The following is a 26,312-nucleotide window of genomic DNA, read 5'->3' as shown; positions in this document are numbered from 1 at the left end:
AGATAGATAGATAGATAGATAGATAGATAGATAGATAGATAGATAGATAGATAGATAGATAGATAGATAGAAATATAGATAGATAGATAGATAGATAGATAGATAGATAGATAGATAGATAGATAGATAGACGGATAGACAGAAAGATAGACATATGGATGGATGGATAGATAGATAGATAGATAGATAGATAGATAGATAGATAGATAGATAGATAGACAGATGGACAGATAGACAGACAGACGGATGGATAGATAGATAGATAGATAGATAGATAGATAGATAGATAGATAGATAGACGGACGGACGGACGGACGGACGGACGGACGGACGGACGGACAGACAGACAGACAGATAGATAGATAGATAGATAGATAGATAGATAGATAGATAGATAGATAGATAGATAGATAGATAGATAGATAGATAGATAGATAGATAGATAGATAGATAGATAGATAGATAGATAGATAGATAGATAGATAGATAGATAGATAGATAGATAGATAGATAGATAGACGGATAGATAGATAGATAGATAGATAGATAGATAGATAGATAGATAGATAGATAGATAGACAGACAGACGGATAGATAGATAGATAGATAGATAGATAGATAGATAGATAGATAGATAGATAGATAGATAGATAGATAGATAGATAGATAGATAGATAGACGGATAGACAGAAAGATGGACATATGGATGGATGGATAGATAGATAGATAGATAGATAGATAGATAGATAGATAGATAGATAGATAGATAGATAGATAGATAGATAGATAGACAGACAGATGGACAGATAGACAGACAGACGGATGGATAGATAGATAGATAGATAGATAGATAGATAGATAGATAGATAGATAGATAGATAGATAGATAGACAGATGGACAGATAGACAGACAGACGGATGGATAGATAGATAGATAGATAGATAGATAGATGGATGGATGGATGGATGGATGGACGGACGGACGGACGGACGGACGGACGGACGGACGGACGGACGGACGGACGGACAGACGGACAGACAGACAGACAGACAGACAGACAGACAGATAGATAGATAGATAGATAGATAGATAGATAGATAGATAGATATAAAGATGGAAATATGGATAGATAGATAGATAGATAGATAGATAGATAGATAGATAGATAGATAGATAGATAGATAGATAGATAGATAGATAGATAGATAGATAGATAGATAGATAGATAGATAGACAGACGGATAGATAGATAGATAGATAGATAGATAGATAGATAGATAGATAGATAGATAGATAGATAGATAGATAGATAGATAGACAGACAGACGGATAGATAGATAGATAGATAGATAGATAGATAGATAGATAGATAGATAGATAGATAGATAGATAGATAGATAGATAGATAGACGGATAGACAGAAAGATGGACATATGGATGGATGGATAGATAGATAGATAGATAGATAGATAGATAGATAGATAGATAGATAGATAGATAGATAGACAGACAGACGGATAGATAGATAGATAGATAGATAGATAGATAGATAGATAGATAGATAGATAGATAGATAGATAGATAGATAGATAGATAGACGGACGGACGGACGGACGGACGGACAGACAGACAGACAGATAGATAGATAGATAGATAGATAGATGGAAATATGGATAGATAGATAGATAGATAGATAGATAGATAGATAGATAGATAGATAGATAGATAGATAGATAGTCATTCATTATGGTTGTCTAAAGCCAAAAAAATCCATGTGAGAGCTGTCAAAAATTAGCATAAAAATTCAAAACAAGTCAAAAGTGCACCACAGCGAAACTCACTCTTAAAAAAAAAAAAAAAAAAAAAAGACACATGGGTAGCAAGGGCTTCCATTTCCCCTGATTTACAAAATAAAAAAATAAAGTCTGTGCAAATGAGACAAATGTTGTAATATTGCTTCCTGCAGTGAAAACTGTTCGGTGCCAAGAAAATAATAAAATAATGAAAAATCAAAGGGGTCATGGAAGAAGGCAGAGCACTAGGAGCCAGAGGAGGTTAGTGTTGTTGCGTTGCTTGTTAGCACTGTGAGTCATTGCTCGTAAACACTTCTTCTTTCCCGTCGGACCGCACCTTAGACCTCTTACCACACAAGGCAAACGCATGCATTCAGCCAACTTTCCCCCTACGTTAGCTTCAGGGTGAGAGACCTGAGTGATACACACCATGCTATGCTAAATCTAGTAACAACAGGCAAGAACAAAAACTCCCATTGGCAAGCTAACACCAGACCACCCACTTAGCATGACTTATATTGGTATACGGCTGAAAATGACAGAATGGTACAATGGGTATGAAACGGAGTGCACATCACAGGCGTATCTAATACACATTCAGAAAAAACTGTGCATAGAGCTATTGTGTAAGAGTGCTCTTACGCTGGCAAGCATTCAGCTAGAAGGTATGTCAGTGTCAGTTGTTCTGTTGTTTTACATGTTTTAGACTAGGCTCTCAATCTTTGTCTCCTGATACCATTTTATAAGCTCAAAATTCTTGCAGAAAGCTTCTCTGAGAGCTGGTTGGTGCAAATGGCTGCTTTGATTAGCGTGACAAAAACGGCACCCCAAACAGTTTTACACACCTAACTGAATTAATGATGATGCATTAGAAAAATCTCATATAAATATTACATAAATCAAGGTCATGTGCAAATCCGTCAGAAATAACAGCTAGTTAAAAACAAACAAACAAAAAGAACCCATCCTGTGATTTTGTTCACATTTCAGGCGACCGTATGTGAGGTCAGGAACGCAAGGTTGAGAACAGAGGCTTTGACATTATCATTTATTCATGCTGATACTCCAGTGAGTGGATGTTAACACACAGAATTAATGTAATCATAGTAACACAATATTACATCCATGGAAACATGATCTAGGAACAAATCTAGGCTATGAATAAAATGTGGAATACTGCGTACTGAAAATTACATTCATGATTTAACCAACGTCTTTCATTCTAGACTTACATTCATGAATGATAACTAAACTGTACCTATTAATTTCACTACGGTTACTGAATACTGCATTGTAGGTATTATGGCTTAGTGGTTAGCACTGTTGCCTCACAGCAAGAAGGTCCTGGGTTCGAATCCTGGGTTTGAACAGGCAGGGGCCTTCCTGTGTGGAGTTTGCATGTTCTCCCATGCCTGCGTGGGTTCACTCTAGGTACTCCGGTTTCCTCCCACAGTCCAAAAACATGTACATTAGGTTGATTGGTGATTCTAAATTGGCCGTAGGAGTGTGTGTGGTTGTCTGTCTATATGTGGCCCTGTGATGGACTGGTGACCTGTCCAGGGTGTACCCCTGCCTTTCACCCAGTGTGTGCTGGGATAGGCTCCAGCAGACCCCTGTGACCCTAATTAGGAACAAAGTGGGTATAGGGGATGGATGGATGGATGGAGGTATTACATAAAATGCTCCTATTTTGTTCTACACATGTTCAGCATTGAATGTCTTGTTCATGTCATACTCCACAGTGGTGGTTAATGAGCCATATGAAAGGAGACCCTTAAGGTTTTTTAAAAAAACGTGTTTCTGTTTTCACCTAGCCTACTAGAGGCAATATATTCATAGAAATGTGAATGGGATCTTCAAAGTAAATGTTGGTATCAAACCTATTTCTTCTCTAGGAGATGCCCCAAGTGCTTGTGCATAAGAAACTGAAATTTGAAGACTTTATCTTCAACCACCAAAATTCAGAGGGAAAACACTGAAAGCTAACAGAGTCCCGACTCATTTAATATCAGACCTGAGGCAGCAAAATTGATTCCTTTGGTTTTAGCGATTGATTGTGAATGTCTTATAAGTCGATTTCCATTCCACCAGTGAAATGCAATGCCAGTGAACAGGGTTAAAGGGTTAACATAAGCATAGCTTTCTAATTGAAATAGCAGTTTATGATCTTCTTAAACCCACATCTCTTCTCTTAGTCGCCTTCGTCTGACAGACTACAGTATGTCCAGCTTTTTTTATTTAGTTAACTGACTAATATTTCATTGCCATGGATTGACATGTGGACCACAACAGGTTTATGTAAGGTTATAAGTGTGTTTGTGTGGGTCGCAGGTTGTCATTGTTCGGCTTTATTCTTCACTGCTGGATGAGACATCAAGACGTCAGACGTCCTACCGCTCCAACATGCTGTCCACCCACAGCGTCCAGTTTATTTCCTAATCAGATTGAGTGCAGCTGCTTCTCGATAATGTTCACTGCTTTTATTAGCAGTTTTTCCATTTCCTGCAATTATCCCTTCTGTTATGTACAGCTTCCTGGAAAACAATCACATTCTAGGTCAAACTCACCAGATTCATACACACTGAGTAGCCAGTTTCTGAGACTTGGAAGCAGGTGTAAATACTACATACATGTCATTGTTCCCAGGATAGGTTCCAGGTTCACTGCAACCTTGACCAGGAGAAAGCAGGCACTTAAGATGAATGAGAATGAGACATATTTACACTGAGTAAATATATAATAATTCATAATGAATATATAAATTAATTATATATAATAAATACGTGATAAATCATATAGTAAATAAATGTATATCAATTTTATATAGTAATTGAAATTAACACAATAACAACAGTCATTTGAGAATATTCCTAAACTTAGACATTACTATTTTATGTTTTTATTTTTATTTTTTTTTATTTGTGTGCCCTTTTCTCCATGTATGATCAATGACAATAAAAAGAAGTCAAAGGGTCCTTAATGAAAAAATATGAACAGATGCAAGCTGTTGTGTGGGAGTTTTGGCAGGTTTGATTGTGTGTGTGTGTGTGTTTTATTATTATTATTATTATTATTATTATTATTATTATTATTATTATTATTATTATTATTATTAACTATTTTCCTACTTTTCTTTTAATGCTTGGCTCTACACACACTTTTTTTAAATTATGGGATCATAAAGAGTTGGATTATCCAGCATACTTGGCTATAAATAGATAATCAACCGTTATTATCATTGATCGAAGGATAAAGTTAGAGGTTATTGTGTGAATCTGAGACAGTTTAAAAATCTTTTTTTTTTCTTTTTCCTCTCTCAACAGGAAGTGCAGAGCAAGACGGCTTGGAAGGACTTAATACAGATGATAATGCCATTTGATTACCAAATGCTCTTAGTGCAGAATAAGCAGCTACTTTGTCTAAAAGTGTATCATTTATTTCTCTTCTGCTTTCTTGTGCTGACGTCCTTTAACTAAGATCCTAAAACGGTCCCTTATTTGTCATAAATTAACTAATGTCTGTGTGCTGGCAGTTTCAAAAGCCTATGGCACAGATCAGCATGCACTGATTTACACCTGGTGTAGGGTATCAAACAGAATATATAATATGTGACGTAATATGAGAAAGAGAAGTGTGCTGTGCTTTTGGCATAGAGGTTTTTCACACAGAATGCGGCCTAATTCCACGTAAACAGGAATAAACCGTTTAGTTCATCTGGCCGTACGTGTTTATGTAATGGAGCTGCAGTGACGCTAAATGAATTTTAGTGGGCGGCTCATCATACAGTGGTGTTAGAGCACGCCTACAGACAAGTTGTATTCACTGAGGAAGATATTAATAAGAAAATAGTTAAGTCGAAAGGTTATCACGCCTGACTAAGGCTACTATTTAGTGAATTTTTAAGTGTAACCCTATAATAAGCAGCTGAGAGTCAAAAACAGAGGGTGACCTGAGACGTAGTGGTAGCTAAGTAGCTAGGATGTTGGCCTATGCATCAATAGGTCATGTGTTCAAAATTCCCCTACCTGCTAACTACCCTTGGGTTTATGAGTGAACTGTATTTGTACATTCACTGTGGATAAGCGTATCTGCCAAAATGCTGTAAATGTCAACTGTACAGTCTATCTGCTTATTTTAGTTGGTTTGTTTACCTATGTTAACCAGGGTTAACAGCTTTCAGCAACATTTCCAACCTAAATACATCTCCAAAACAAAATGGGCATGGATTTCCATTTACAGCAGTTTACGGTCAATAAATCTGATTGGATAAGCAAGAGTGTTTATATTTAGTATATCCGCATTAAGGATGGTTTGACTGTTTGTATCCTACCACTCAGCTACGTAATATTCCAAATCTAGCAACAGTCTCAGTGAAATGGTTACTGCAGTACAGTTAGGGATGTCATCAATGGACATGGCAAGTTATAGAGTTTTGATCAACATAACTTTTAAAATATGAAAGCTTGTCAGATGAAGTTGAAAGGGATGCCACTTTCACCGGCTGCATCTTTGATATACAAATTAATACCAATGACATTCAAGTCATTGTGAAGCAGCTGGCCAACAGGCTTTTAGCAAGCGTGGCTTCTCCAGGATCTGTTTTTATTATTTGGCCATATTGTATCAAAAATGTCAGTCAATATTAATTTCTCATTAATAAGATGGTTGTATAAAAGGAATAATCCCATACAGCAATCGTGTCATGTTGAATATCAGCAAAGCTGTAATTACCTACTAATATTAAGTATAACCAGATAAATTATTCGCTCTAAAAACAGACTTTGGCAGCCTCATTGTATGCCCACTGTCATGGGGCAGCATGATTCCAGCCCCAGTGGATCTCTGTTAGTGCTTGATGCAAAAAAAATAACTCCAAGGATGCTGAGTGCACTTCTACACCAATCACAAGTCTGCTTTTTATGTCAAAAAGCAACACTTTCAAGTTATTGGTCACTAGATAATTAGTATTTCAGAGAGCTGTGAATGAGGACTTGATAAAGATTAGATAAATATTCAAAATGAATTAATGGCTGATATTAAAGGTCCACCAAAATGTTCAACTTTCTGGCATAGAATGTGCCTTAAGCCACAAATTATTATAAATTAATAATTATATAATACCAAATATTACACTATACCAATAGTATTACCTTGTAATGTTTTTTTTTTTATTGTAGCTGTTTCGTTCTTTTAATGTGAATCTTAAACTTACTTTTATATATATTCAATGCTTTCAGAACTTGCATCATCTGAGCCCAAAGTCAGAACTACATGACTCTTCTTTCCGTCTCTCCATCATTCTGTCACTTCTTTTTTTTCTGACCCTCTTTCTCTATATGTCTTTGCTCTGTCACAGTTGAATAAAACATTACAGTAGTATCACTCACTCACTCACTCACTCTCTCTCTTCTTTGCTCCATCTCGGTCCCCTTCACCTTCCTGATCCACCTTTTTGATTCTCACATGCATATTATTCAATCTATACTGGTATTTCCTGCCATAATTCCATTAATCCTTTCAGCAGCTCTTTGTATTACTCAATTTCTCCCCAGACCGAAGGAGAAAATCTTGTACTTGTGTGCGATGTGCACATAAGCCCTTAATCCAGAAGATAATGCCAGAAACAGTATTTACAGCACAGCGTGCCAGCTAGTGAACTCATCTGTAGTCCGATCTACACAGCGGAAAACAATAGCAACAACGGAAACCATAATCATATCAAAAGAAATGCTAATCTTATTCGCCACAGAGTGCTCCAGAGAGAAGTGGCCGTCGTCGTTACTGAGCAAGCCTTCTTATGGATGGAGAATTAGCTTGCATTGTGTGTTGTGTGATTTAAAACACCAAATCATGCAAATGATCTTTCAATACAGAGAAATTATTCATTTATCATTCAGAATTATTAGTTTGAAAGATACAAATTGTGATTGTTGTGTTTTGGGTTTTTTTATATATGTTTCAGGTTACATATACAGGAACTGCACAAAGAGTGGGTGGAGCGACATTTACCCATCGTATGAGAATGCTTGTGTTTTCCCGACAGTGGAAGGACCTGAGGTAAAAATTCCTGCTCTGTTGTTGTGGTCATGGCGCAAATAATCATTAAGCACATCATAGAGTTCTATAAGAAGTAACATAGGGGCCTGTATTATGTAATAAATCACAAGGTGCATTGTTATAGGTAAGTAATCACTAACAGGGTGGTGAGATGATGTTATTAACCCAAAGTAGATTTGATTGATTGAGATCTTGTTATTCTTTGAATTTCTAACTCTTCCTGTGTCTACTGAGACAAAACATGTGTTTTCTGCAACTGGAAAATGCACAGCTGTAATCTGCTTCAATTCTTCAGTCTTTAGTCCAACCATACCCTTGCTGCCACATTAAGCTGCTAAGATGTAAAATCAGATTTTATTTTTTTTAAAGCCGAATGTGCTGCTCAATGGAGTTATATTTTTAGACGATATACAATTACATATAATTCACATTATAGATCTTTTAGAGTTTGCTTAGATTTGGAATTTAAGGATTATAGGTAAAGTCTTTCAGGATCCCTCACATTTATACATTCACCATCCACTTCAATAGGAACATCTGTACACCTGCTCATTTATGCAGTTATCCAATCATGTCAATCATGTTTCAGTAGCACAGTGCAGAAGATCATGCCGATACAGCTCAAGAGCTTTAGTTAATGTTCAAATGAAACATCAGAATGGGGAGAAAGTGTGATTTCTTTGCTTCTTTAACTGTGGCATGGGTGATGATGCTGATGGGCTGGTTTGAGTATTTCATAAATTGCTGATCTCCTGGGATTTTCACCCTTAGCAGTCTCTAGAGTTTTTAGAGTTTACGCTAGTGCTTTTTTTTGTTGTTGATAAGAGAGGTCAGAGGAAAATCTTCTCATGTGATGGCCCCCAAGATTTAATGTCCATTTGCACTGATATTTTCAAGTTTGGTTTGCTGAAACATTCATAACATCATCAGCAGCGTCTGAGAAGGAGCATGGGAAATGCTGCAGGTGTAATGAACCAAAATAAAGTGGATGATTAACTTTATTATTTACTCTATCATAAATAAAGCAAACATTGCCGGTGATAAATTACACATCGTTCGGAGTTATTGACAGATATCATTACAGATATTTACCCTTCAGGACCAGTCATCCTGACCAGACTGTGGGTTTGTATGTTGGGAAGGCTAGAACTTGTTATTTGAATGGAAACCTTTTAAAGTTGTCAACCGTGATGTCTACCCTGATTAGCGCTGCCTCTGAGGTATTGTATGCACATGCTTGACATCAATCCTAGTTTTATTGGTTTGACATGAAGTTTTTATTCAATCGTGTGACATGGTGTGTAAATTTTAAATACAGTGTAGATCAACTATATATATATAAATGATCAACAATAGTGTCGTTGCATAAATACACAAGTCCAAGGAGGATGGATAAGACGGAAGACAGTTTTACAAGAAGTTGATTTGTTTCTTCTTCTTTTCTTTTTTTATTTGACTGATGCACAATATCCCCACACGTCCCCCTTTAAACCAAGCCCTAGTAAAGCGTTCAGTGAAATGGATGACAAGGCACCTCTGGTGTGAGAGACAAGGGTGTGAGCGGATCTGGAGTTGTTGCATGTAAACAAAGAAAGAGCATGATTGATGACAGAGATAAAGTTGTGCTTCCTGAGCTCCTGCCTCAACACTTTACAGTAACAGTACATGAATAATCCTGCACTAATACCTGAATTATTACTTGCTTAAATATGAACGAGTGACGATTTAACCTCGAGTCTTATAAATGAATAACAATCACAAGTATACTGTCTATTTATTTGTTACTGTTTTAATTAGCCCTTAGGGGTACACTAAATCAAACATGCTCTATATGAAATAATTTGAATTACATTTGCATGAAATGTTTATATCATTTTCCATATGCTGCCATGTTCAGAAATATTGTAATGGTGCTGGACTGTTATGAAATAATTTAAATTACATTTGCTTGAAATGTTTATATCATTTTCCATATACTGCCATGTTCAGAAATATTGTAATGGTGCTGGACTGTTATGAAATAATTTGAATTACATTTGCTTGAAATGTTTATATCATTTTCCATATACTGCCATGTTCAGAAATATTGTAATGGTGCTGGACTGTTATGAAATAATTTGAATTACATTTGCATGAAATGTTTATATCATTTTCCATATGCTGCCATGTTCAGAAATATTGGATGGTGCTGGACTGCTTTCATAATTTACACCGATCATCCTAGTAGAAAGACGCACTTATAATAAACAACAAAAATTTCAACCTGTCTTGCACCAAGCTCTGTCTATTTCTCTTCCAATCCCACTTTAGTATGAGTTTATGCTCTGGATAGCTCAGGCCTGGGGGTCTGCTCCTTTACCCACAAGGATGAACAATTTGAAATTAACAAATTTACATAGTTCCCTATGTGTTAATTAATATATTAACTAATATACATGTACTAACATGTATTTAAAGTGTGTGTTATTCATGCGCCCTGTGATGGACTGGCGACCTGTCCAGGGTGTACCCCTGCCTTTTGCCCTATGTGCGCTGGGATAGGCTCTTGCAGACCCCGTGACCCTAATTAGGAATAAGCGGGTACAGACGATGAATGAATGTTATTCATGCATGAGTTCATAAGACTCACCTCATAGCTCTTCATTTGTTTGTGTAATTACTATATGCCTTAACTCATCGTTAGTTTCTATTTAAGAATTTATTTTAGGTATTTACATTTGTATATTTACATGTGGCAGATGCCCTTATCCAGAGCGACTTACAATTTATCTCATGTTTATACAGCTGAGCAATCAAGGGTTAGGGGCTTTGTTCATGGGCACAGCAGTGGCAGTTTTGTAGACCTGGGATTCAAGCTCACAACCTTCCAATCAGTAGTCCAACACCTTTATCACTAAGCTAGCCACATCCCATTCATGTGTGTTTATTCATATACTGATATTGTTAAGTGTTACCCTTTTTCCTTTTCACTTTATTCCCCCTCTGTCAAGCACATTATCAATATTTCTTAACATGCAGCCAGATGCTAATGAGAAACACTGAGTGCTCTTATGATAAGCCTTAATACACACACAAACGCACACACACACATTTATCAGGGCCTTTATGCATGAATAATTACACAGACACACAAAACTATGAGAACAGTGGAACATGGTCCTAATGCGAACAAACAAATTACTGCAGCCTAGAACACGATAAGACTTCCCTAGGAAGGTAGATTTAATTTACCCTGGTTAGGGGTTTTCCTTTTAGTGGTTGGATTTTTCAAGTTAGCTTTTATAATATTTGTCATGCGAAATGGTGTGCTTGCTTTGCCAGTGAAGAAAAAATAAATTCTGTTTTGAATGTGAATGAAACCCTGCTGAACTCTCACTCTTATTTCTCTTTTTCAGACCTCATATTATTATACATTCAAACAGGTGTACACTGTGGGCTATGCCACCTCTCTCATCTCCCTCATATCAGCCATCTTCGTCTTTACAGCATTCAGGTATAACAAGTGTTTGGATCTAGACATGTGCATTTAGATTTGTGTGTTTATTTATATACATTTGAGGCAAAATGCATTGTATGTCATGAACAATTTTGGCAAAAGATTTTACACTTGTATTTATTGGTGGATGGTTTTATGTAGAATCTAAAACCAGATTTGAGTCATTCATTCATCCATCCATTCATCCATCCATCCATCCATCCATCCATCCATTCATTCATTCATTCATTCATTCATTCATTCATTCATTCATTTATCCATCCATCCATCCATCCATCCATTCATTCCTCCATCCATCCATCCATCCATCCATCCATCCATTCATTCATTTATCCATCCATTCATCCATCCATTCATCCATCCATCCATCCATCCATCCATTCATTCATTCATTCATTCATTCATTCATTCATTCATTCATTCATTCATTCATTTATTCATTCCATTGCCTGGAGTTTTATCTTGATCAATGTTGCCCATGTACACGTTACAGAAAAGTGACGCAAGTACTTTTTACATATAATTTGTTATGTAATACTTTTATAACCAAGATTTATTAAAGATTTATTTAAAGATTTATTTTCAATTTATTTATTTTTTCCTGACTCGCAGTTTGGCATGTTATTTTATTTATCCCATTCATCACATCGTTATTTCTAGAATTTTCATATGCATTAATGATGCATTCACATCCATGACCAACTTGAATTCACATCCATGACCAACTTCATCACATAACAGTTCAGTTATATATTTTTTTCCATAATGTTATAAATATATTCTCTCAATAAATAAATAAATAAATTTTCTCATGTTTCTCACAACATGTACAACGTAAAACATGATAAACAATATGAACTTCACATAAAAGATAGATAGATAACTTTTCTGAATATCCCAGAAATTATCTGTAAAAAAAAAAAAAAAATGAAAAATGAAAAAATTGTGTTTATCATTTTAAAACAGGAAGTTCCATTGTACCAGGAACTACATCCACATCAACCTGTTTTCCTCCTTCATCCTGAGAGCTAGCGCAGTCTTTATTAAAGATGGCGTCCTCTTTACCGATGAAACCCAGGACCACTGTTTCATGTCCACAGTAAGATTCTCCAACTTTATATAATATACTCTGAGCTTTCTGCCAAATGTTACTGATTTTCCTGTTTATGTAAACAAGGTGGCTTACAATTAGTACTACAGAAATCAAGTCATTTCTTTGTATTTTATACACAACCTCTCACTCTCGAGGCATCCTGTAAGGCAGCAGTGGCCTTTTTCCAATTCAGCATCCTGGCTAATTACTTCTGGCTCTTGGTGGAGGGCATGTACTTACAGACGCTGCTGGCTCTTACATTTGTCTCCCAAAAGAAGTATTTTTGGTGGTACATCCTTATTGGCTGGGGTAAGCACAAGCAGATACTTTTCTCCAGGGGGATTTAATAATAAGTAGATGAACTGGGTATGAATAACTGAGTTGAATTAGCTATAAGATATGGAAACATCTCCTTATTAGTACGTTGCTGTATTTTAACTGTTTAAAAGAATTTAGTGCAAAAGTCTCCGAACATTAAAACAGCACATATGGATTTATGTAGTATAAATGGATTTGGATTTATGGATTTATGTAGTCAAAAAAAAAAAAAGTTCAAACACATTATACTTGTAATATGCTTACAGTGTACTATATCTTAAACAATTTTATGTTACAGTACTTTACTGTGAATGTGTTTTACAGTTGTTTATTTTATTAATCATTTACAAAGCATTGCTTCTATGTTAATAGGCATTAGCAACCAGTTTATAAATGTCATTATAAATGCTGCATTCTTGATCAAAAAGCATGCCTATTAATATAGAAGCATTGCTTTGCAAATGATTAATAAAGTATGAACTCATGCTTAACTAATGCTTAATAGTGTGTAGTTATGATTAATACAGTATGTACTCATGCTTAATTAATGCTTAATAGTGTGCAGTTATGATTAACAAAGTATGAACTCATGATTAACTAATGCTTAATAGTGTGCAGTTATTATAAAGCGTTAACAAATTCTAAACAATATTTGGAATAGTGATACCATAGCATCATAAACAATATTTTTCCCCATCAATCACCTTATGTTGTATTTTTTAGGGCTCCCAACAACAGTCTTGATTATCTGGGTTCTGGCCAGAAATTTCTATGATAACAAGGCGTAAGTCTGAATCTCTCTGGTATTTTCTCTGTGCGTGTGTGTGTGTGTGTGTGTTTTTGTGTGTGTGTGTGTGTGCAAAAAAAAAAGCTTGTGAAAGAGACCAAATCTGATCAGCATTGTGCAAACCCACACTACACCGATCTGATTGAGTCAGACGAGTGAGTAGAATGAATCAGCAGACATTATTGTCTAATTGGCTAATTATCAGTCAATTTTTTGATGTGTACAAGGAGACTGTATACTTTTTCTAGTGATTTCTTTTCTTTGTAAGACAACAGTACACACAATATACAATATATTGCAATAATAATAATAATAATAATAATAATATCCATAGCCAAGATGTTACATGTTTATTACACAATGGTCTTTTTGAAGGACTTTATTCAGAATTGGCAACCAAATTACAAGAATTCAATAAAAAGTAGACCATTTTTTTCTTTGCGGCATTAAATTATTATCAGTGCGATATTTATGTATTTAATATTGTTCACAATTGGTATTGCATTTAAAATTGTGGCATGACTGTTTTCGGGCAAACTCTGCCTCTCTTTCTTTTTCTCTCTCTCTCCATATATTATATCTATCTATCTATCTATCTATCTATCTATCTATCTATCTATCTATCTATCTATCTATCTATCTATCTATATATATATATATATATATATATATATATATATATATATATATATATATATATATATATATATATAGTTGTCCTATTTGTTGTCCTGGGAAAGTCTATAGTTCTATTTTAGGAGAGGAGAAAATAGGTCTGATGTACACATTTTTTACTCTTAAATGCTCACAATATTTTCTGTCCTATTGTGCATATTAGCGTATAGCAAGAGGTGTCCAATCTGGTTTGTAAAGACCCGGTGTGGGTGCAGGATTTCATTACAAACAAGCAGAAGCCACACGTGTGTCTACTGAAAGCCGAGATCATCTGATTTAAAGATGAAAAACTACCCTGGTCCTTTACAAATAAAACTGTTGTATTAGGTTTGAATCTGAGTATATCCAATGAGAAGCCAAAAATTAAACCTATTCCTATTTTGTCTGTGTAAATGGAAAATTTAGCACCTAACTCTGATCCATGACCAAGTTAAGTGTGCAGAGTGCTGGTAGGAAATAACCCCACCTGAATGGCTCTGTGTCTGCTTTCCTGCTGTGGTAATGGCGAAGGTGCTGGGATGACACGGATATCGCCTTCATTTGGTGGATTATAAAAGGACCGATTACAGTCTCTCTTCTGGTAAGTAAAGTATTTACAGTACAGCAGATGACCAAAACGGCACGGCTGCTTTTCAAAAGTTATTATGCACACCCAGGTTTTTGTTTACTTTCTCTGGTCCAGGTGAACTTTATCATCTTCATCAATGTGATCAGGATACTTGTGGAGAAGCTGAAGTCTCCTGGAGTTGGAGGCAATGACACCAGTCACTTCACGTAAGCACTTAACTCTTTCATAACTACAAAGAAATGAATATTTCCAGACGAATTTTGATTTTAAGGGAATGTAATGTGGTGTACCAATGCAATTAGAGAATGAACTAAAACAAAAAGACTCAATATGATGCACTAACCCAATTTTCCCATTTTGATACCATAATCATTCTTTCTTCTACAACATACGTTCTCTTTGCACTTTTTTCCCCCCATGTGTACTCTTTACAAAGCATCAGAGGCAGCAAGCTTTGAGTCCATTTGAATCCTGTATTTGCCGCAATATCTGTATCACATACATTTAAGCCATTAAACAAGTCAGTGAAATAGAATCTTTTTCAACACTAAAACCTGGATGTTTTCTTCCTTGTTATTCTACAATATTATCTGATAGTGTGTAAGTGCATGCACGTCTGCACAGATGGGAGCATAAAGGAAAACATGATGCTCATCTGGCTGGGAATAAAACCACCTTTTTCGAGACACTGATCATTTTAACACTATTCCCTATAAATCTTTCTGGAACAGCTGTTGGCATAGCTGGTAGTGTTGTACCTCCAGCTTCAGATCCTCAGCTCAGGTTCCTGTCTCTGTGGGGTTTCACATGCACATGTGGGTTTCCTCTGGGTTTACTGGTTCCCTTCCACCACCACCACCACCCCTTCCTTCACCCTTAAATGCCAGTACTTGGATTGGTGACTCAAAGTTTCCACAAGTGGAAATGTATATGTAGACTGTTCATGGTATATTCACCACCTCGTGCCAAATATTCCCGGGATAGTCACCGGATGATTCACTGTAACCTTGTAAAGCCCTTATTAAAGATTAAGATTAAGGGTTAAGATATCCTGCATAAGACAGCTCCATGTATCATCAATTATGAGTATCCTTCCTGATAACACACTGCACTGTATTAAATAGAGGTTTGTTGATGACTGCACACTGATGAATCTGTTGTGTGTATAGGAGGCTGGCTAAGTCCACTCTGTTCCTGATCCCACTATTTGGCATGCATTACATGGTGTTCGCCTTCCTGCCAGAGAACACAGGGGAGGACGCGCGTCTCTACATAGAGCTTGGCCTGGGCTCATTTCAGGTTGACAGACACTGTCCTCTTGTGATCACATGTAGTATTAGCACTCGAGTAGATTTAATATCTAGTGGACTATTGTATTAGACAGCATTTGTTAAAATGTACTGTATTATTTACAACATGTATGTTGAATATTTTCGATTTTATTCATGTTTTTCTTATTTCAGGGTTTTGTTGTGGCTCTCTTATACTGTTTTCTCAATGGAGAGGTAAGCCACAAGCAGCTAACCGACTGTAACAGGATTGCTTTTTATATAACTCTATATTAGTTCGTATGGTTTTTATTCTTAATTATAAGCATTTTATAAACCTTTTAGAAATGAATGCTGGAGGATATATGAAAGCTGTATGTAAACATTTGTAATACGTGACATGTTTTTAGAAGAGGAAGAAGCCTTTATTATTGGTACGCATTACAGCACAGCAAATTTCTTTTCTTCACATATCCCAGCTTAATTAGTGCGGCTCAAAGCACAGGGTCAGCTATGATACAGCTCCCCTGGAGCAGAAAGGGTTAAACCCAATCAACCGCCTTAACCACTTGAGTTGAAAAAGAGCGAGCCTGAATCATCATTATTGAGATTATTGTTTCAGCTTAGACTTAACTGTTGTTTTGAAAGTTACTAATTTACAACACATTGATTGCATTATGAGGAAGGCTTTCAGTACATAACAAGACAATAAATGCAAATGAGATTAAGACTTCATTTGGCTGGTACAGACTCTGTAAATAGGTGAAGATGTATTTGAGCACCGACTCTTCAGTTTAAGACTATTTAATTCCCTGTTAAGAAATAGATACGTTAAGAAATAGATACTTTAAACCCGTCTCAAAAGCTGAAGATTACAGAAGTAAACCTTCTGCAATTAGATAATAGATTCTGCAATATTTCATGACTGTGCTGTTAGTGTTAGGGGTAAAAACAAAATCATTTTAAAGATAAGGTTTAAATAATCAAATACAACAGTTATGAATAGTCGATGTATAAAGGTAATCGTATAATGAATTTGGTGTGTGTGTGTGTTAGGTTCAAGCGGAGCTGAAGAAGAGGCTGTGGAAATGGCAGATGCAGGGTTACATGAGTTACAGTAAGAGGAGGCGAACACTGTTCACAGAAAGCAGCACCGTCACTCAGATTTCTGTTCTAGAAAAATCCAGCCCTAAGGAACAGCCTTCAGCCGAGCTCAAAAACAGCATCTCACTGGTCTGAGGAGAATCAGTGTCTCATCCTGTTTCTTTTGCTCTAATAGGATCACTGTCTCTATACTAGTTTAATAATTATATATAACACAGTCATAAATACCAAGAATGTGACTATACAGTACAAGAGTACACAAATCATGTTTGGCGATTGGATTTAATCAATACCATGGATTCATATGGTGATATTTACACACAGTACAGGGTCAGATATTAGTCAGACATTACTTCACAGCTCTGTTGAAATCTCAGTGTCAGATGGTGAAGGGTGATTTTCAGTAGCTCAGCAGCTCTGACTGCGAGGCAAATCAGAGGTTTGTAGTAATTAAAAACGAATGCCCTTATTTTAGACAGGGATTACACATCAAACTACAGAGGGCTGTGTATGGTGAATATTCCATAGAAATGAATTCAAAATCATGTGTCATTGACATTATTGGAAGGACTTGCTTGTGTCAGTTTTATGTAAAAGTTAGTGATGAAGTTTAAGTGCAATGTGAGAGAATCTTCAGGATGGATGAACGGCTTCACAGTAACGTGACAAATGCATTTTTCTGTCTAATTCACATCAAGTGAGAGAAAAATAATGGCTAAAGGGGCTAAATAATGATTCATTCTATATACATTCTATATTCATTCTTCATCCACTTAATAAAGCACTAACAAGCTATTAATGTTGACAAATAACTACAGTATTTAGGTCTCCTATTACTATACAAATATATTACATATATATAAAACAGTGATATACATTAAGATATAGTATACCTATTAACTACAAAGTACTACTTTCAAATTCTTCACTGAACTGAAAGCAGAATTAAAGCATAACCTTGTATAAGTAAAAGTCTAAGTCACATCACACACAGAATTTAGATACTGCCATAAAATTTAAACCAAAGAACGTATGAAAACACTTAACTATTCCTTCAAATGTCCCTTAAATGTTAGCTAGCGTGATAATAACTGACAAATGCTAATAGCTAGGTGTGATGCTAACAGTTTTGAGAAACAAATATATTCAATGTGTGTGTAATGGATGAATTAGTCAGGAATGTGAATACTGAGACATGTAGTAACGCTAAAAAATGTAGTGAGTGGAAAGTAGCGTGGGAGGTCGAGATTTCTTTGGAAATGTAAAAAAGGAAAGGTGAAAGAAAAACCGCAAATACTTCAAACTAAAGTACTTTTCAAGTTCTGCTAATATGTGGCCCTCTATACTGAAGTGTTACAAGTCATTTACATCTACAGATCTAACAGTATTGTTTGTTTGTTTTTTGCCTTGCGCAAAAGAAAACTTGCTCCAGTGCCGTACTTAGGTACATCGACTATATGCCAAATACTGTTTCCAAAATATTTCAGACATCTTCGGTTTCTGAATCTCAAGGCCTTTCCATGTTTGTCCATCTATCCATTTCGTTATTTTTGTGTAACGAATCACCTTTAAAGCTCTATTTCCTTCCATCGCTAATAATTAGTGCGCTAGTTCCAGAGGCATGTTTTAAATGATGTTCATCATGTGTGCACTTTCATTCCTCATCAGATAAAATAGTAGATCTTTGCTTTAGAAGTGTGGTATTCTAAAATTTTCAAGCATGTAGTTGACGCATACATACAGTATGAGCCGTTTGCGCTTTTTTTCTGACTTCGTCTGGTCTAATTCAACTAAAATATTTATTTAATTGTATGTAACTGTGTTGTTTTATTTATTAGGCGTAAGCACAATGTGTATTCATAGTTACGAGTCTCTAGCTTCCACAGTTTTCACAGTTAAGACATAGCTTCTTTAGACACATCCTAAATGCTGTTTATGCTCTGATTCACTCCGAGTTGTGTTATTTATCTAAAATCTACCCTGAACAAGTGCCATTATTCTTCAGTTACGCCGTGTGTGTGCAAATGTGCAAATAACTGCCAGCAATACAGTAAAATTAGTCTTATTTTTATTTAAGAATATTAATTTACATTGAAACTTCTTTGCCATGACATGTTTGTTGCTTGCTTTGCATTTACAGATTATTATTATTGTGTGTGTGTGTGCGCGCATTGTGTTTTCTAGTATATTAAAAGTATCAAAGACCTAAATCACTGTAAATACCATCGTTGTTTATCTTTGTTTTAGTATAATTAACTAATTATAACTATACAGCGAACCTCTTAAGACATTTGTAAATAAATATCGCATAGTCTCGCATAGCTCTCTTCTTAGGCAATGGTATTGTTAATGAGCTTTCTTCATATGTAATAAAATACCAAGTGATTTGTTTAATTTCTATTTCGTAAATCTTAATGTCGTTTATTTGATGAATTATATTGTTGTTATCATTTTTATACATATTTCATTCGGTTAAAATTTGAGATTAAACACATTTTTCTTTTGATCAACTTAAATAACACAGTGTTAAATTTCACAATGTGGAGCACTAAACTGTAAAAGTCGTTGTTTAATCTGGAGTTCAAATAGTGGTGAATGTGTCTGTAAATAAGATCATCACATGGTGTAAATATGTACGTTAATATTCCCGACATCGTCGAATTTCTATTATTTTCATAATATATTTGAACTATATATATGTTACATTGTGATGTACAGAATTTCTTTTAGAGTTAATGTTTGTATGTGTGATTAATCTGTATATTACTGTGTGTTGTTTCTTAATATTATTTCACTATTATTTTAGATATTTATAGCTATAATAGAGCTTATAATGGCTTAGTGGTTAGCTTGTTTGCCTCACCTCTCCAGGGATATGATTCCTGCCTCCAACCTGTGTGTGTGTATGTGTGTGTTTGTGTGTGTGTGTGTGTGTGTGTGTCTGTGTGTTTGCATGTTATGCCCTGGGTATTCCTTTGGGTACTCCAGTTTCCTCCACAAGTCCAGAGAGATGTATAGTAGGCTCTGTAGTGTGTAAATATGCTCAGCAATGGGTTGGCACCCTGTCCAGGTTGTCCCCCACCTAGTGCCCAGGGATAGGCTCCAGGCTCCCTGTGACGCTGTATAGTGTAAGCATTTTAAAATAAAATCAATAAATGGATGGATGTTAATAATAAAATTTAGACCATCTTCAGTGGAAGCAAAAGATATTTGGACACATAAGTCTCACTGACACATAAGTCTTCACTTCATTAGAAAAAAATGTGTCAAACCAATTGGTATTTAATTAAAAGTAGAAGTTACACTCTCAGAAAGAAAGGTACAAAACTGTACCTTTTAAGGTACCAGTGGCCGTCGTCAGGGTGGTAGCCTGAAGAGTACCTCTAGTCATACCTTTACAACTCATTTTGGGAACATAATTGTACCCTAAGGACCTGTTGTGTATCTATAAAGGTACCATTATATTTTTGGTTCTCCTAGGAACGAAACTGTACTGCCTCGGTACCCTTTCTTCTGACAGTGGTTCAGTGTTTAGCTTGCCATTCTTTGTTTCAAAATTCTGGACATGAAATCAACTACTTTCTTCAATCTAGTTCATTATTTGCGTGAAAAGTTTGCTTCTGATATTCTGTATTTAAAATTAAAGCTATTTGGTTTGATGTTGATTAATAATGCAGTAAAATATTCATACAATTTTAAGTGTGGCTTAAGTATCCCAATGCTTGTTGTGGCCACTATATAGATATAAATGTTTTGACTTTTGCTTATTAAGGAAGTGCCAAAAATATCAGACAAAGCTGAAAATTAGATTCTTCACAGATACTGTCTTAATGAAATTTGTTATTTCTTTGTTTTGGTCATGTATAATGAATATACTAATTCTATCAGAGTGTGTATGTTTTTAATTGAGGTGTCGGATTTTCACAGCTTTAGTCCCAGTGGTGTAAATTAGATGAGAGCTGATTAACCTCGATGTGAATTTTCATTCTCGAAAAGCTGAGATTATTTGTTATACCCGGAGGTGATTGTTTTCATCTTTTCTGTCCAGTAACTTTAGCTTTTTGTATCTAAATGCTGAGATGAAGTCTCTTTGCTACTTTCACCGACTTGCCTTAATGTAATTCATTATCGATTGCTTGTTTTCTTTAACTTTGCAAACTATACAGCAGTGTATTTACCTCAGAGCATTGATCACTACATATGTGAAATATTCAAAAGACGAAAAGGTAACGAATGTAATTCTGCTCTAATGTCACTTGCTGGAGTTTATAGACATGCTTTTGCTGTTTGTGTCTAAACAAGTTGTTTCCTTTGTTCATGTACAGGGTGTTTAAAAATGATCGACACAACTTTTGATGCAAAATGGAAAAATTTACGAACACAAAAATTACTTATTGAGACGTTATATAAGGTTTTGATCTGTCTCCTTTAGCTGGCTTTATCAGTTTTAAATCTAGTACAAATAGAGCTACTAGAAGTGATACAAGAGGAAAGAAATCCCTTGAAAGAAATCATCATTTACTCAAGCCGTTTTCTCCTTCAAGGCTTCACATCAGTATAAAATTTATGCCAGCATTCAACCAAGTTATACAATATACTTTATTTTAACTGAACTCCAGATATTCCTAAATTTGTCAAGCACATATTCTCATTTCAACAGTGATCATTCTGCACTTTTATTCGTCAATTTGTTCTTTTTTCTTTTACTTTTTGTGATTGTACTTCTTTGTACTTCATATTTGTAAGTTTATTTTAACTTAATCTTAATTTAATTTTAACCCCAAGTTGCCACTTAAATAGGTCCATCCAGGAATGCATGAAATTTCTGGCTGTTTGTTTATTAATGAGCGTTGTCTCTATCAGATAAATGAATAAAACTTAAACGCAAGGTTTTTATTTTTTGATGAATCTCCAAAAAAAGAAAACATAAGTATGCTGTTCGTGTATGTGATCTACCTGGCCAGAGTATAATGCCTCTATGGCCAATCCACCCGTCTGGGAAAGTCTTATTCGGATAGGAGCAGATGATAAAAACTTTTTAATGGCTCGAAAGTTGTAAAGATCATTTTCAGACATGCCCTTCTTAGAAATGTTTCATTCCTGATGCACAGCAACCAGAGGAAGTGAATCAGTGATTTCATTTTGTTTTTTTTCTTTCTACTGTCATGTGTTATGGGTTATTTTCATGTCCTCATAGGTTCGTTTATAATACTACACACTTAGGCACTTTTAGAGACATTTATTGCAAGTCATAGTATACAAAACTAAAGGACGTTATTATATAGCAGATGTGACATAAAATGAAAGAAAGAAAGAAAAAAAAAGCTAAACGTTCCATCACAAAAGCAACACGGATATCAACTGTGGGTTTTGTCATGCATTCACATTCAGTAATTATTGTTCAGTCACTGTCGTCTGGAAAACCGAGCTGATTCAGGAAGTGTTTCTGTATTCCGGTAATAGATGTGAAATGTTTTGTCAATGTCAATTAAAATGGAAAAAAAAAAAAAGAATTATGCCATTTTTTTGCTGATAATATGGCATTTTCTCTAATATCGCCTCTTATTTAACAGGTTTTAAACGACTTGGTATTGTTGAATATGACAATAGATTTGAACTGTCTTCGCACACACAACATCGTTTTATTATACGATCAGCTTCATTACCTAGCGACGCACATTCAATCCTGCGCTCAGTAATAAGTGAAATGCTAACGCTAAGTGTGCGTGTGTGAGATTCCTGCAGACAAAAGGCTAAAAAGCTTACAGCCACAGAGATTTTGCAGTGAAAAGGTAAGTTCTTGTCTGACAGTAACACGAAAAGACATCAGCGCTGGCTGTGAGCAGAACTGTTTGCAGCAGTCGTATCCAACTAAGCACTAATTGCTTGCGGATTGTAATGTGACAGCTTCGTTTTCAGCTGGCACGGACATCGAACACACCCAGTTTGGGAAGAAACCATCGAATCACAGAATACACATGCATCTGTTTCACGATTACAGGCAGCAATAACACAGGCTATACATAGCAAACACCATCTTTAAGAAAAAGAAAAAGAAAAAAATCAAACAACTACCCATGTTGAACACGTATTAGATACAGCTCCAGAAGCATAATACTCGATAGTGCATGTTACAGATGCAACAATTCAGAGTACACGTCCGCTACGGTACACTTCTCATTAACACTGATACTATAACTACTTTTCTAAAACAGCAGGTTCTTATGTACTGAAAGGACAAATCAACACCAAGAGCGAATAGTTACCTGTGGCACAACCTCATATCTGAACATAGCATAACTAAGGAGACTTGCCCTTAAAATAGAACGGCATATTGCTTAAAATGTAATGTAACACTCCTCTTGTGACTGATCCACGATGTCAAATAATAATAATAATAATAGCGTCCATTTTGGCACTGATTTGATCGATGAAGCTGCGTTCAGTTCTGGAAAGGCCACAGAGACTACACTTAGTCTTCTAGTCCTGCACAACACCACAAGAGTTTACAACTAATACCAGTAGAAACTGTTGCCTTTAAAGACGACATGTCAGCTGTAGTTTCCATTCTAAACACATAGGTAAGTGCTGAACCGAGCTAGATTCACAACACATCAATGTTTTACTAATGCTGACAACAAAAACATTAAGCCACCTTCTATACTGTAAATGTATACAGAAATACAGAAATGGCAATTTTCTTAAAAATAATAATAATAAAAAAAAAGAGTGTAGGCTTTATTTGTGTTTCTCCTCCTGTTGAAACACATATTCTGTCTTTTTGCAGTTTCTGTTCGCAAACAAGGCATTACACTGTGATCTAACATTGAAAGGAGGCTAAAAGTACTGTAACACACGAGGGTCTGGCATTACAAAAGCAAATAAAAAAAAAGAAATAAAAATAAAAACATTTTTTTAATGTTGTGATTCAGTTTGGAAATATCGAAGACAGCTACGATTCAATTAAAAACACACATTTTTGGGGTCCAAAGGAAATATCTGAAGAGGTCAAAATTGAAGGCTGAGAAATAAAATCAAAACGACATTTTCTGAAGGCCTCTTGGTTTTTTGACACAGACATACTTATGTACAATAAAAGCACTTCCCCAGAGTCACACAGCTTCATGCATTTGCAGTTGAATAATATTGGATTATCTTATCTATCTTTTTTTTTTTTTAAATGTTCAATGTATTCTTACTTTTGTGCAAGAAGGCACTTTCATGATAAACGTTCTGAGCATCACTGTTAAAGAACATCTTTCTCAGTATCCCCGTTTGAGGAGATCTGAATTGACATCAGCCGCAAAAGCTTCCACAGCTTTTTGCAGACAAGTTCGGCAATACCAGCTGTATAAAGTCAAATATCTAAATACTGATCTTTGGAGTACCAAAAGTGCCACGTGATACACTGATTCTGCTTATTATATTTTGGGTAAAATGATAAAGATTTATTTATCGTGATTCAAAAACCAGATATTACTGTTAAAAAAAAAATGATGATGTTTCTAAAAAATACGCCTAAAATATTCACTTTGTATTTATGAAGCTGAATAAGACTACATATTTACAATATCATGATCTTACTCTTGAACCATTTATGGAAATAAAAAAAAAATTAAAAAAAAATCATGCCAACAACAAGAATGAGCTGAACAAGTTATAGAAAATTCATGAGGTGCTTTGCTTGTTGTTTGCTGTAGTGACATTTTCAGTACTAACGGCTGTTTAGAAAATTTCTAAAAAATAAAATAAAAAATAAAATACCAGAGGCATCCACTCACAAAATCACAACTGTACATGTTCAATTATTTTAATGTATTGGTTTTAGTTTGCAGGTATTAGTTTTGCGTTTGTTTCATCTAAAATAGTAAGAGGTCAGAGATTTTTATCCGACTTTTCTGTTAACAAAAATGGTCCCAAATTGACTAACCATATACATTCACAGTTCTAAACTGATAGTCAAGCTGCAGTTAAAAAACAAAGCTTTAACATGCTCGTTCTCTACCTCATCAGACGAATATCCCAAGGATGCACGTGAGTATGTCCTCTGTGTGCTGTAAGAGAACATTACACTGAATCGTTCCTCACATCTATCAGCGTCAATAAATGGAACAAATAGCATGAAACCTCTCAGCTATTGGTTCTGTTTTGTTTTTTTCTTCCGTTCTATTCATAAATGTTACTGAAGTACAATATAATGATTATTCACACTTGTAGGGAGACCACAGCATGATCTTTGAGCAAGTCAAAGACCATATTTACCAGCACATGGAGAAAGAAGTTCAGAAAAAGACTGAACAAGTTCTAAATAAAATACTTTTGGCAGATTAGTAGCTCTTGTACCTCTAGTGTATTAAATCAAATAGATTCAGTGTTAACATTTCAGTGTTGAAATAATGGTCTAATGACAGAGTGTTTCCCTTTGTATCATCCATGTTTTTTTTTTGCTCATGGATCATGGACAAAACCATTCCTCTCTGTCCGAGGGAACAGTTCACATTTTTCTTGATTATCAAAACTGGTGAGCGTTCTATGGCAGGTCATATTTATAATATTTAGCCTTTGTGTTGAAGATCATCACAATTAATAGATGGGAAATATTTCTTTCGTTTGGCACAACAACGCCAAAGAGATTTTCCTGGCTCGAGAAAATCCCATCCTTTGTATAAAGGACGAGCCAAGTTGTGTCTCCTTGACCATGTGATCATTAAAGGTGTTGAAATATTGTGTGTTCAGGAGCAGATTGCTCTGATGAATGGCCTCCAGCAGCAGTTTGCCCCACACAATGCAAGTCTCTGAGGTGAAGCTGGACTACTATAGCGCTAAGTGTGAGGAGTTCAGTGTGTGTCTGCGGATCTGAGAGACTGCAGCTCATGTGGCTGGAGTCTCGGCCTGCAGGCTGGACATGCGGATCTGCGAGCTGCTTTTGCTGAGGATGGAGAGCTGTGTGCCTCCATTTACACCGCTGCTCGCCAACGACGGGTGCCTGTGCTTCATGTCCACTGCAAAGTAACGGTTCACCGTCCAGCTCCTCCACTTCCTCTTCACCTCCGACTGCACCTTTAAGGAGAAATGTGAAGTGAAAGACAGAAATCAGAAGGTTTTCACTGATGCAAATCTTACCAGGAACATCCAATAATTAATTTCTCGAT

General features: G+C 35.6%; 2 protein-coding genes across 2 annotated transcripts in view; one reads left to right on the top strand and one right to left on the bottom strand.

The window, feature by feature from the left end:
- ghrhrb (growth hormone releasing hormone receptor b) overlaps positions 1 to 22,085 on the top strand; it is a 55,413-nt gene extending 33,328 nt beyond the window's left edge. The window contains exons 4-13 of the mRNA XM_058403570.1: positions 7,757 to 7,851; positions 11,247 to 11,344; positions 12,314 to 12,446; positions 12,596 to 12,749; positions 13,482 to 13,542; positions 14,731 to 14,800; positions 14,903 to 14,994; positions 15,958 to 16,087; positions 16,252 to 16,293; positions 17,113 to 22,085. Of these exons, the coding sequence (XP_058259553.1) occupies positions 7,757 to 7,851; positions 11,247 to 11,344; positions 12,314 to 12,446; positions 12,596 to 12,749; positions 13,482 to 13,542; positions 14,731 to 14,800; positions 14,903 to 14,994; positions 15,958 to 16,087; positions 16,252 to 16,293; positions 17,113 to 17,295 (1,058 nt within the window). The 3' untranslated portion in view covers positions 17,296 to 22,085. The remainder of the gene's footprint in view (positions 1 to 7,756; positions 7,852 to 11,246; positions 11,345 to 12,313; positions 12,447 to 12,595; positions 12,750 to 13,481; positions 13,543 to 14,730; positions 14,801 to 14,902; positions 14,995 to 15,957; positions 16,088 to 16,251; positions 16,294 to 17,112) is intronic.
- A 299-nt stretch (positions 22,086 to 22,384) lies between these two features.
- The window catches only part of adcyap1r1b (adenylate cyclase activating polypeptide 1b (pituitary) receptor type I), a 36,196-nt gene continuing 32,268 nt past the window's right edge, over positions 22,385 to 26,312 (bottom strand). Inside the window, exon 14 of the mRNA XM_058403572.1 lies at positions 22,385 to 26,220. Coding sequence (XP_058259555.1) covers positions 26,032 to 26,220 — 189 coding nt within the window. The 3' untranslated portion in view covers positions 22,385 to 26,031. The remainder of the gene's footprint in view (positions 26,221 to 26,312) is intronic.

Source organism: Hemibagrus wyckioides, linkage group LG11 (genome assembly GCF_019097595.1).
Source record: "Hemibagrus wyckioides isolate EC202008001 linkage group LG11, SWU_Hwy_1.0, whole genome shotgun sequence".
Lineage (NCBI taxonomy): Eukaryota > Metazoa > Chordata > Actinopteri > Siluriformes > Bagridae > Hemibagrus > Hemibagrus wyckioides.
Note: the sequence above shows the minus strand (reverse complement) of the source record. Positions and strands in the feature narration are given on the sequence as shown.